The sequence below is a fragment of the Triticum aestivum genome, chromosome 2B (assembly GCF_018294505.1).
Source record: "Triticum aestivum cultivar Chinese Spring chromosome 2B, IWGSC CS RefSeq v2.1, whole genome shotgun sequence".
NCBI classification, from domain to species: Eukaryota; Viridiplantae; Streptophyta; class Magnoliopsida; order Poales; family Poaceae; genus Triticum; species Triticum aestivum.
This window is the reverse complement of record NC_057798.1, coordinates 765,988,278-766,001,405: the sequence shown is the minus strand read 5'-3', so window position 1 is coordinate 766,001,405 and position 13,128 is coordinate 765,988,278. Positions and strand designations below refer to the sequence as shown.

Below are 13,128 nucleotides of genomic sequence, written 5' to 3'. Positions count from 1 at the left end.
ACGACGGCGACGGCGACAGGGCGCGGGGCGCGGGGCGCGGGGGCGCGCGGGCAGCGGCGACGCGGCGGAGCCTGGCGGCGACGCGGCAGAGCCTGGCGGCGACGACGGCGAGCGCGGGCTCGGGGAGGACGGCGACGAGACGGGCGCGGGCGACGGCGACGGAGACGGCGACGGTGGGGGCGTCGGGGCAGCCTGGCGGCGTCGATGCGTTCGACGTCGTTGGGGGGGGGCCAATGTGGCGATGAACTGCAAAACTGCAAAGTGCTACTTATATACAAGGAGCATTGGTCACGGTTGGTGGCAACAACCGGGACTAATGCCCCCTTTAGTCCCGGTTGGAGCCATCAACCGGGACTAAAGGCCTCTTTTTCGGCAGCTCAAAGGGCGGGAAGCTGCGGCCTTTGGTCCTGGTTGGTGGCTCCAACCGGGACTAAAGCCCCCCCTTTAGTCCCGGTTGGTGCCACCAACCGGGACCAAAGGCCCCTGCGCTGCCCGCATCGGGGCCAAAGTTTAGTCCCACCTCGCTAGTTGAGAGGGGAGCGCAGTGGTTTATAAGCCCCACTGCTGGTCCCCTCTTGAACTCCTTCCTACTGCAGGCTTATGGGCCTACTTGCTACTTCTTTGCCTGTTGGGCCTTCTGGGCCTTCTGCGGGCCTGAATCCTGGCCCAAATTAGGGATACAAGTCGTATTCAGGCTGTGGGGGGGCCCAGTAGGTGGCACTTATTGTTTTATTTATTTTATTTTGTTTCTACTTACAACAAAATACTTATTGTTGTTTTTTTGTTTTGTTTTCCGCATTATTTATTTTCTTTTGTTTTTTACTCTATTTTTTAATTCTTTTTGCTTCTAGTTTTAGGAAAATTATAAACTTTCTGTTAGTGCCATTACTTTTCAAATTTGAAAACAATTTTTTTTGTTTTCTTTCTTGCTTTATTTATTTTATTTTGTTTCTACTTACAACAAAATACTTATTGTTGTTTTTTGTTTTGTTTTCTGCATTATTTATTTTCTTTTGTTTTTTGCTTTATTTTTTAATTCTTTTTGCTTTTAGTTTTAGGAAAATTATAAACTTTCTGTTAGTGCCATTACTTTTCAAATTTGAAAACACTTTTTTTTTGTTTTCTTTCTTGCTTTATTTATTTTATTTTGTTTCTACTTACAAAAAAATACTTATTGTTATTTTTTTGTTTTGTTTTCTGCATTATTTATTTTCTTTTGTTTTTTGCTTTATTTTTTAATTCTTTTTTCTTTTAGTTTTAGGAAAATTATAAACTTTCTGTTAGTGCCATTACTTTTCAAATTTGAAAACACTTTTTTTTTCTTTCTTGCTTTATTTATTTTATTTTGTTTCTACTTACAAAAAAATACTTATTGTTGTTTTTTTGTTTTGTTTTCTGCATTATTTATTTTCTTTTGTTTTTTGCTTTATTTTTTAATTCTTTTTGCTTTTGGTTTTAGGAAAATTATAAACTTTCTGTTAGTGCCATTACTTTTCAAATTTGAAAACACTTTTTTTTTGTTTTCTTTCTTGCTTTATTTATTTTATTTTGTTTCTACTTACAACAAAATACTTATTGTTGCTATTTTTAATTATTACGAGGGCCGAACCATAAGACATTAAAGCATTTCAAATGAACTCTGAAAAAGTTGAAAGTTGGCATGGTATCATAAATTGACCCACACATAGCATGTGCATGTACAAAACGAACAATGGTATCATACTCGTCAGTTACAAAGTTGGCATGGTATATATCATCATAATAGTTGCGGGAGAAAGTCTTCACTTTTTCTTCGCTTGTGTCATTTGCTTATTGCGCCGTAACCATGGATAATCTTCATCGTTTATCAAGATGCTGGGGTCAGCCTTGACTTTAAAGGGAGGAATTTCATGAAACTTTTCATAATCTTCAGACATGTCTGTCTTGTCCTCCACTCCCACGATGTCCCTTTTTCCTGAAAGAACTATGTGGCGCTTTGGCTCATCGTATGATGTATTTGCTTCCTTATCTTTTCTCTTTCTCGGTCTACCGGACATGTCCTTCACATAGATAACCTGTGCCACATCATTGGCTAGGACGAACGGTTCGTCAGTGTACCCAAGATTTTTCAGATCCACTTTTGTCATTCCGTACTGTGGGTCTACCTGTACCCCGCCTCCTGACAGATTGACCCATTTGCACTTAAACAAAGGGACCTTAAAATCATGTCCGTAGTCAAGTTCCCATATGTCCACTATGTAACCATAATATGTGTCCTTTCCCCTCTCGGTTGTTGCATCAAAGCGGACACCGCTGTTTTGGTTGGTGCTCTTGAGATCTTGGTCAATCGTGTAAAATGTATTCCCATTTATCTCGTATCCTTTCCAAATCAATACAGTCAAAGATGGTCCCCTGGATAACAAGTACAGCTCCTCACAAACAGTGTTGTCACCTCTCATACGTGCTTCCAACCAACTGCTGAAAGTCCTGATGTGTTCACATGTAATCCAGTCGTCGCACTGCTCCGGGTGTTTGAAGCACAGACTGTTCTTGTGTTCATCGACATATGGGGTCACCAAGGTAGAGTTCTGTAGAACTGTGTAGTGGGCTTGAGACCAAGAATATCCGTCCCTGCATATTATTGAGTCCTTTCCAAGCGTGCCTTTTCCAGTCAGTCTCCCCTCATACCGCGATTTAGGGAGACCTATCTTCTTAAGGCCAGGAATGAAGTCAACACAAAACCCGATGACATCCTCTGTTTGATGGCCCATGGAGATGCTTCCTTCTGGCCTAGCGCGGTTACGAACATATTTCTTTAGGACTCCCATGAACCTCTCAAAGGGGTACATATTGTGTAGAAATACGGGGCCCAGAATGACAATCTCGTCAACTAGATGAACTAGAACGTGCGTCATGATATTGAAGAAGGATGGTGGGAACACCAGCTCGAAACTGACAAGACATTGCACCACATCACTCCTTAGCCTTGGTATGGTTTCTGGATCGATCACCTTCTGAGATATTGCATTGAGGAATGCACATAGCTTCACAATGGCTAATCGGACGTTTTTCGGTAGAAGCCCCCTCAATGCAACCGGAAGCAGTTGCGTCATAATCACGTGGCAGTCATGAGACTTTAGGTTCTGAAACTTTTTCTCTGCCATATTTATTATTCCTTTTATATTTGACGAGAAGCCAGTCGGGACCTTCATACTAAGCAGGCATTCAAAAAAGATTTCCTTCTCTTCTTTGGTAAGAGCATAGCTGGCAGGACCTTCATACTGCTTTGGAGGCATGCCGTCTTTTTCGTGCAAACGTTGCAGGTCCTCTCGTGCCTCAGCTGTATCTTTTGTCTTCCCATACACGCCCAAGAAGCCTAGCAGGGTAGGTCCTTCGTCACTCTAGGTTCTTCGTCACGTGCATCACGTCGATCGAAGAGCGGACCTCTAGGTCTTTCCAGTAGGGTAGGTCCCAAAATATAGATTTCTTCTTCCACATGGGTGCGTGTCCCTCAGCGTCACTCGGAACAGCTAGTCCGCCGGGACCCTTTCCAAAGATTACGTGTAAATCATTGACCATAGCAAGTACGTGATCACCGGTACGCATGGCGGGCTTCTTCCGGTGATCTGCCTCGCCTTTGAAATGCTTGCCTTTCTTTCGACATTGATGGTTGGTCGGAAGAAATCGACGATGGCCCAGGTACACATTCTTCCTGCAGCTTGCCAGGTATATACTATCGGTGTCAAGTAAACAGTGCGTGCATGCGTGGTATCCCTTGTTTGTCTGTCCTGAAAGGTTACTGAGAGCGGGCCAATCGTTGATGGTCACGAACAGCAACGCCTTTAGGTTAAATTCCTCCTGTTTGTGCTCATGCCACGTACGTACACCGTTTCCATTCCACAGCTGTAAAAGTTCTTCAACTAATGGCCTTAGGTACACATCAATGTCATTGCCGGGTTGCTTAGGGCCTTGGATGAGAACTGGCATCATAATGAACTTCCGCTTCATGCACATCCAAGGAGGAAGGTTATACATACATAGAGTCACGGGCCAGGTGCTGTGATTGTTGCTCTGCTCCCCGAAAGGATTAATGCCATCCGCGCTTAAAGCAAACCATACGTTCCTTGGCTCACTTGCAAACTCATCCCAGTACTTTCTCTCGATTTTTCTCCACTGCGACCCGTCAGCGGGTGCTCTCAACTTCCCGTCTTTCTTACGGTCCTCACTGTGCCATCGCATCAACTTGGCATGATCTCCGTTTCTGAACAGACGTTTCAACCGTGGTATTATAGGAGCATACCACATCACCTTCGCAGGAACCCTCTTCCTGGGGGGCTCGCCGTCAACATCACCAGGGTCATCTCGTCTGATCTTATACCGTAATGCACCGCATATCGGGCATGCGTTCAGATCCTTGTACGCACCGCGGTAGAGGATGCAGTCATTAGGGCATGCATGTATCTTCTGCACCTCCAATCCTAGAGGGCATACGACCTTCTTTGCTGCGTATGTACTGTCGGGCAATTCGTTATCCTTTGGAAGCTTCTTCTTCAATATTTTAAGTAGCTTCTCAAATTCTTTATCAGGCACAACATTCTCTGCCTTCCACTGCAGCAATTCCAGTACGGTACTGAGCTTTGTGTTGCCATCTTCGCAATTGGGGTACAACCCTTTTTTGTGGTCCTCTAGCATGTGATCGAATTTCAGCTTCTCCTTTTGACTTTCGCATTGCGTCCTTGCATCGACAATGACCCGGCGGAGATCATCATCATCGGGCACATCGTCTGGTTCCTCTTGATCTTCAGCAGCTTCTCCCGTTGCAGCATCATCGTGCACATCGTCTGGTTCCTCTTGATCTTCTGGAGCATCACCGTATTCAGGGGGCACATAGTTGTCATCGTACTCTTCTTCTTCGCCGTCTTCCATCATAACCCCTATTTCTCCGTGCCTCGTCCAAACATTATAGTGTGGCATGAAACCCTTGTAAAGCAGGTGGGTGTGGAGGATTTTCCGGTCAGAGTAAGACTTCGTATTCCCACATATAGGGCATGGACACCACATAAAACCATTCTGCTTGTTTGCCTCAGCCACTTCGAGAAAATTATGCACGCCCTTAATGTACTCGGAGGTGTGTCTTGAACCGTACATCCATTGCCGGTTCATCTATGTGCATTATATATAATTAAGTGTGTCAAAAATCATTAGAGAACATCATGAATAGATACTTAATTAAGTGACCAAATTAATAGAAGTTCATCATCACATTAAAACCAAAGTACATACATAGTTCTCATCTAACAACATAAAGCTCTGCAGAGCATCTAAATTAATTAAACCATACACTGAAACTATGTAAAACATTTCAATGCGAAAACAAATGCGATCATAATCGCAACCAATGTAACAACTGATCCAACGGCATAATGATACCAAGCCTCGGTATGAGTGGCATATTTTCTAATCTTTCTAATCTTCAAGCGTATTGCATCCATCTTGATCTTGTGATCATCGACGACATCCGCAACATGCAACTCCAATATCATCTTCTCCTCCTCAATTTTTCTATTTTTTTCCTTCAACAAATTGTTTTCTTCTTCAACTAAATTTAACCTCTCGACAATAGGGTCGGTTGGAATTTCCGGTTCAACAACCTCCTAGATGAATAAAATCTATGTCACGTTGGTCGGCATAATTGTCATAAACAATAAATGAACCAATAGTTATGAAAAGATAATATATACCACATCCGAATCATAGACAGGACGAGGGCCGACGGGGGCGGATACCAAAACCATCGCACTATATAAGATGCAATAATAAAAGTAAGAAAATTATACAAGTATATATCTATCTAAACATACAAATAAGAATATTTTTCCTTTCGGAAAGAAGATAAGAATAAGAGGCTCACCACGGTGGTGCCGGCAATGAGATCGGTGCGGGTGATCGACGACGTTGAAGACGGGGACGGGGCGTGACGGACCGCTAAATCTAGACAAATATGGAGGAAAATGAAGCTTGGCGGTCAAGCTTGGAGAGGAGAAACCTTAAGTAGTGTGGCTCGGGCATTCCATCGAACACCTTGTGTGCATATGATGTGAGCTAGAGCACCACCAAGCTCACTCCCCCTCGGCCAGAAAAAACAGAGCAGTGTGCTCTGCTCTTGCGCGAGGGAGTATATATAGGCACCACCATTGGTCCCGGTTGGTCGCGTGAACCGGGACTAAAGGGTTGCCTTTGGTCCCGGTTCGTGCCACGAACCGGGACCAATGGTGATGGGCCAGGAGCGAGGCCCATTGGTCCCGGTTCATCCCACCAACCGGGACCAAAAGGTCCAGACGAACCGGGACCAATGGCCCACGTGACCCGGCCGGCCCCCGGGGCTCATGAACCGGGTCCGATGCCCGCATTGGTCCCGGTTCTGGATTGAACCGGGACTAATGGGCTGGACCGGCCTGGACCATTGCCCCCTTTTCTACTAGTGCCGGATGTGTCCCAGCTTGCCGCATGCTGTGAAATAAGGGAATGACTTCCTTTGACCCGCCATTCTGCGCGTACCTGCATCATCATACACACCATACACAAATGATCAGGCAGAATAAGATTACTTACATTCATCAGAGAGTATTTCGAAATGTGAACCGAAGTGAATCCATAGATACTTACCCGGTGATCATAGCATTCCAAGCGACGGTATCCTGTCAACTATGCCATCGAACACTCTCCGAGCCTCCGACATCTCTCAGCACTTCTCATACATCCAAATAAGTGATGAGCCGACGAGGATCCCACCTCAATGCCCACAGATTTCACCCGGTCCTCCAACCACGCCAACCAAGAACCAAGTCTCCTGCATCCCTGCATACCGCAAGCAAGGACGATGCCACGGTCACCACGTTGGGTGCCACCACACGCTCGGCAACCATTGCACAGAACATCTGTGGCACGTCACTGTCATCCCCGCCTGCTCATACTACGCTTTTATGCTGAGTTCCCGTTGGGGAATTCCGTCGAACATCTTGCGGTCGGCGCGAGGACAGCTAAGGTTGGAGTACATGGTGATCAAGGAGATGGACGGTGTGGTCGTGGCTCTGCAACCCCAGCTTCTGAAGGCAGGCACGTGCGCAGAGACGGGAAGGCAGGCGCGTGGCACCGGGCGCGGCCGTGGAGGAAACCGTGGGCATCGCCGGTGACGTTTGGTAGTCCTCGGCTTCAGCTTATTTTAGGCCCACTTGTCTACGATGCTTATTTTCACTTTGGACAACACAGTTTTTAGAGCATGGTTAATAGTATAGCCAACTGCTGGCTATAAGCCATCGCCATGTCATCTATAGCTCATCTTATAGCCAATATGTACAATAGTTGATTAGAAGAGTGTACTACTTTTTTATTATATGACCGACCTTTCACTCTCACAAAATGTCTAGGAGCACATGCTAGAGCTGGCTCTTCACCAAAGCCCGCTTACCTTCTCTCTCTTCTTCTCTTTCCTCCAACTAAGCAAGAATATACTAGTTTATTTCTTATAGCCAGCTGACTCAGCTCTATTGTACTTGCTCTTAACGGGCAACCGCAATGACAACGCCGCCGCTGCCGCCTGTGTGTTCGTGTACCGGATCAGCGCATCGGCGGCACCCTCGGCGGCGACCTCGACCGCTCTACTGGCTGCTTCCACCTCAGCGACCTCGCCCAGGTACCCCGGATTCCTTCCGTCTTATATATAGTTATATATCCGCTTCCTCTTCAGATCTCTCGGTTCGTCAGATGTGTACTCCGCTACGGATGTAGATGGTGTTCTGTCCGATCTGTCAGTAGATTTCTTCCTGTACTGCTTGATTTGGACTTGGGGCCATTTCCCGTATGGTTTCGTTGCTTTTGTTGATTTTGAACTGCGAACCCGTCTTCTCCTGTTGATGGTGCGCCTTGATTACCTGGCCTGGGTGTCGGCAGAACTTGGGGTTCTTAGCCGGGTCAAGGTTTGGGGCTTATTGCTCTGATTATGTCCAATACTTGATGGCTGTTGTGACTGAATCTTTCAGTTTACTACGCTGGTACTGCCGAGTAAGTTTGTAATGATCCGGGATACACTATCAAGCAGTTGAAGAATGATTTATGGAACGAGATGTAGATCAATGCTACTGAAAATGTAATGATTCATAATGTAGATCAATGCTACTGAAAATGTAATGATTCGTAGTCTACTTAATTACATTTTTTGCGGGGGGATGTACTTAATTACATGATACATGATCACACATGTTCTCGTGTTGTAATATCTGTTGAGTACTGACATTTGTACCAGCTTCAATTTAATCAGTGTTATGCCTATTGAAGAATGATTTATGGAACGAGATCTATATCATTGCTATTAAAAAGAACATTGTCATTATAGCATATAATATACCAAAAGGAAATCAAATTCGGAATTTCTTCTATTAAGAAATTTAATTTGAAAACGATGCGTTCTTTTTTTTTTTAGAAAAGAGGGATGACCCCCGGCCTCTGCATCCGGGAGATGCATACGGCCATATTATTAATTATTCTCGAGGACCTTACAAAGTATTACAACAATAAGTCTGAATCCACCATCTTGGCAACACATGCCACTACTCCTACCCAAAATGATGAAGGGGTGCTAGCTGGGCCACTACCCAAACCACTCACCTAAGCCTAACATCAAAAGCCGGAAACCGAAACATATTCGGAATCCCCAGCCGAGCCACATACCGGGTCTGGGGCACAATCCGGTCAGACGCACTCGTGTGTCGTCGCCACCATCTTCCGCAGGTCCATCTTCAGATCATAGTGAGGTTTCTACCTTGTCTGGCCACTCAGCCATCGGCGTCACCATGACGCCAGACAGCAACCTCCTCCTGCGCGAGTCCATCTCCGCGCATCGAACGGCGAACCTCCACAGCACCATGCCGCCGATCCTCGCCGCCATCAATGAGTGAGATGAAGTACCGCTCCACCACGGCAAGTACATTAGTGCTAAGCGAAACGGCTCACAACCGCAAGTCATCGGACGAAGGCGAAGATCCATGGAGAAGGCCAACCGTCACCACGCCACCAGCATCTCCACCCCACATGAGCAATCCCCGGAAGACGCCTTCAAGAAGGATCACGGCACCGGATGCCGCCATCGACCATGCAAGGGGAGGGCAGGTTTTCACCTGTGCTCGAGGGAGAAGTGGGAGGGGAGAACCACACCAAAGCCTCCAGGAAGGACCACGACGCCGAAGACGTCGCCTTTGGTGAGGCCGCCGCGCCGGCCATGGGTTTCCCCCGGAATCACGCCCAACCACCAGATCCGTCCGTCCAGACCCCCAAGACAGCGACCGAAGCCACCAGGGGCTGGAGCAGGGCGCAGATCGGAGCAGATCACGGGCGGGAATGGAGCTTCTCCAGGAGCGCAGGACGACCCACGCGGGGGCGCCGCCTCGCCATCGCCCGCCACCCCCCCGCCGACCGCACGGCCAGGGAGGTAGCCCGCCAGCACCCGCCGGCGCAGCCCGCCGCACTGGCCACGCCGGACATCTCCCATCGGAGCCGCCGCCCCGGACGCCGTGGCCCTCCGCGAAGGCGAAGCCACCAGATCCCCGCCGCCACCTTCATGGGTGCCGCGCGGCCGGGCCGGCGAGCACCTCAGGCGGCGGCGGAGGGAGGGGAGAGGGAGGGGGAGGCGCGGAGGGGATTAGGGTTTGCCCCCGGGTCGCCTCAGGCGAGGCGACGCGCAAACGATGCGTTCTTAGGCCGTGCTTTTATGAAAAGGGACAAACATGTTTATGCAGATATTCTCCAATATGCTCTTACTACACTAATTTGGAGATGATTTACTTATTTAATACATGACACATGATATCCCAGTTGACTTTCTTGAACTGTGACACACGTTCAGGCATCATGATATCTAATGATCACTGACTTCTATTGTACAAGCTTCAGAAGAACCATTGTTATAGCTGTTCCAGGAGACTATATGATATATCACCCGTGTTATTTCAATGGTGTGACTTGATCTGGAACCTTTTCTTTGTTTTTTTTTAGAAAGTATGAATCATATGCATTCATCCATTTTCCTGTTGTCTGTGTGTATATGTTAGTCCTTCTCAAAAACGAAGTTCATTTAATCCTTGACTTTGTGTAGGTCAAGATGACGCTAAAGAATTATTTCCGTGCGCAAAATGATCTATACTTGCTACAAACTGACACTTCCAAGGTATTAATCTTCAAACATTCGTTTTATTTCTTCTCCCATCAGTTTATTGTGGCTATTGTGGAAATTTCCAAAATTTTGTATGTCTAATTATCTATCTTTAAATCTATATGTACTACGTTTAAGTGTTATGTGTATTACTTCTTTACATGTGTTAGGGCACATGCATATACTGCCACCTATTAGTGCGAAGACATTACATGTACCATTTACTATTCTTGTGTATCTTAGATTGCAGATGGCTTAATTTATGAGGCAGCTGATGGTTGTAACTACTTTCCTCATATCTATGGCTACGTTGCGCGGATACTTCAGAAAGCGCGCGTATCCAGCTGGATACTGCTCCGATACTCGGATACTGCCCTGATACAACCCGATACGTATCCCGTAAGTATCCCTCGGTTTTTCGATTTTAAAAAAAGAAAATAATATTTGATACTCCTAGGATACTTCTACGATACTGTTTGGATACCCGAAACCCCTGGTTTGACGTGAAATCCCCTCAATAGTAAAGGCACACCTTTTGAAGATACCCAACATGGGTGTGAGTTCATGCCAAAATATGACTGTCAATGTTCTTGTTCAATTGAAAGGTGAGCAAGAGAGAATCGATGCACTAATTGGAACAACAAACCCGGGAAAATCCCACTGCTAATTAATGAAAGTGGACCAAGTGCAAGAAAACAAAAGGAATAATCCTATTGAGGCATGCTTTGACCTAGAAGCTCTATTTTGTTTTCAATATTTTTAATAATTAATATATGTAATATCTACATATAAACGTATCGCCGTATCCATGTTTTCAGAAAATTAGCGTATCGGGCATATCCCCGTATCGCGTATCCGATACGTATCCAAGTATCCGTGCAACGTAGATCTATGGTCCTGGTCGCATCTTTGCACCCCATCAACTAAGTGTTGTTGTCAAGGCAGACAAAATAGTGCTGGCAAACAATGATTTTACTTGCAGTCTACTTGGAGCGGCCATCTAATTAATTCTGATGTGTAACTGTAAGCTCTCACTCACTCTTGGCCCTTGTTTACATAATTGTTTTGTAAGTTCCCTGCCAAATTTATCAAAGACAGACTATCCACATGCTTATGCTAGAAATAGGAACTACACAATTTTAATTTCAACCTGAGGGCCATGAAATGGTAGTTATGTAAGAAAACAATGCACATAGGTGGAGCAAAGCACTAGATGCACCATTGAACAATGCAGGACACATGCCAAATAAGAAATTAAATGTCTAACCAATGTTCGTACCTTGTGTCTCCGTTGCTATCTAATTAAGTGTCCTTTCACTCTCGAGGCCATGTGTACATGCATCCAGCCAGAGCTGCTGGAAACACAACCCCTCACCAAACTTCAAGTTTAAGTTTAAGTTTGGAGAAAAGGATTCATCGAGGACGTCAGATCGACCGATTACAAGCATCTAAGCGAGGAATGGGAGGTCCTCCAATACCTTCAAGCATCATGCACCTTGCTCCGCTTAAATGGAGCGATTTCAAAATGGTTGCCTCATGTCCAAGCTGTCATGGGGAGAGCTCTTAGCTGGGGGCAAGCTTTCTTTGGGGACAGGGCTTCCCCTTTTTCATCTCAGAAGATCCATCATTTTCCCCTTCCATAGTTGTTGTTGGTGTTGATGCTTACCATTCCTCCCAGCAAATCTATCTCTACCTCTCCTTATCTCTTCCTAACATATTTATGCTTCTAACATCTAAGGAAGTACTTTCAATCAGATCGGAGCTCCCATGTTAGGATTGCAAATCATAGAATCTTAACTATCAGGATCGTCGAAACGTAGATTCTATGAACTAAAATCATAGAATCAAAGGGGTTTGTTTGGATCGTAAAGTCGTAGAATCGTACAACAGAATCACAATTTTGACAACCTTGCTAATATCTGCCCTCAATTGTAATGGGAGTAAAGTGGACAATTGCGACCGAATTTGAAGTCTTTTGGTTATGTTGTATTCTTAACTTCATCGTCATTTACCACGTATTTGATGCATGGTCCGTCACCTAGGGCGGTGCATGTCGTCCCTTTCTGGTGTCACTCCTGTCTTCCCTCCTGCCGTCATAGCGGGAGTGACGTGGGCGCTAGTTACAACGTGAACGTTGTTTACTGGAGCGGTTGATGATGAGTAGCTATAGATGTCTATTGTCGATGTCAAAGGTAGCCGATCATGATGATGAAGTCATGGTCGATGGTGTAGTCATCGTAGTAGATGTAACTTGATGTGAACTGCACAATTCACTATTCCAACTTGATACAAATAATTTGAATTATCACATCTCAAGGATCAACATGTCTCACCCCGAAAAAATAAAATCAAGCCTCACTTATTCAAATGTCATTTTTTTACTATATGTGGTCACCAACCATATAATCTCTTATTTAAGGGCATATTTTCTCAATGTATGTGGCACCAAATATATAATCATTTGAAATTTATACCCATTACAATATATTCCAATCAAAAATAGAAAAAACCTTTCATATATTCAAGGGAGAACTCACAAACGTAGAGCATCACCGTCGACTGAGGATGACGACCCGCCGGTATTGGAATCCGACCACTACTATTCCCACACGCTCCCTGACAACACCGACAGAGGCATCACTGGAGCGGGAACGGAGCAGGGGAGACTTATTCAAAGGAAGAGGAGGCTACAACAGGCAGCGGGGGTGAGGAGGACCATGATATCGCCCAAAGTCGACTCTCTCTATTGATGTGTGAAAGAGGATCAGTCAATTGCTCATATAGTAGGCTCTTAATTTTACTCCCTCCTTTTGGGTTCACGATGCCCCTCATAAAAAAACCCATATCAATAGAATCATTAATAGTTCAATCCTTTTTATTATCTATACACCCTAAAAGGACACTTGTATTAGCAAAATATCTGATTTTCTCGAGGGGGCTTCTAA

General features: G+C 45.5%; 1 protein-coding gene and 1 pseudogene across 1 annotated transcript; one reads left to right on the top strand and one right to left on the bottom strand.

Moving 5' to 3' along the window:
* The window catches only part of LOC123039584 (pentatricopeptide repeat-containing protein At2g34400-like), a 110,492-nt pseudogene extending 103,329 nt beyond the window's left edge, over positions 1-7,163 (bottom strand).
* A 57-nt stretch (positions 7,164-7,220) lies between these two features.
* LOC123039583 (uncharacterized) lies at positions 7,221-11,187 on the top strand. Its single transcript, XM_044462689.1, has 5 exons — positions 7,221-7,247; positions 7,601-7,672; positions 10,127-10,198; positions 10,427-10,492; positions 11,071-11,187. The coding sequence occupies exons 1-5, from the start codon at positions 7,221-7,223 to the stop codon at positions 11,185-11,187; spliced, it is 354 nt and encodes a 117-aa protein (XP_044318624.1).
* Positions 11,188-13,128: the final 1,941 nt, after the last annotated feature.

Bases quoted from the DNA above. Each gene is read 5' to 3' on its own strand.
- LOC123039583 (XM_044462689.1), top strand. From the start codon at position 7,221: ATGCTTATTTTCACTTTGGACAACACA. The intron at 10,199-10,426 runs GTATTAATCTTC...TGTGTATCTTAG, and splicing joins TACAAACTGACACTTCCAAG to ATTGCAGATGGCTTAATTTA. The intron at 10,493-11,070 runs GTTGCGCGGATA...CGTGCAACGTAG, and splicing joins TTCCTCATATCTATGGCTAC to ATCTATGGTCCTGGTCGCAT.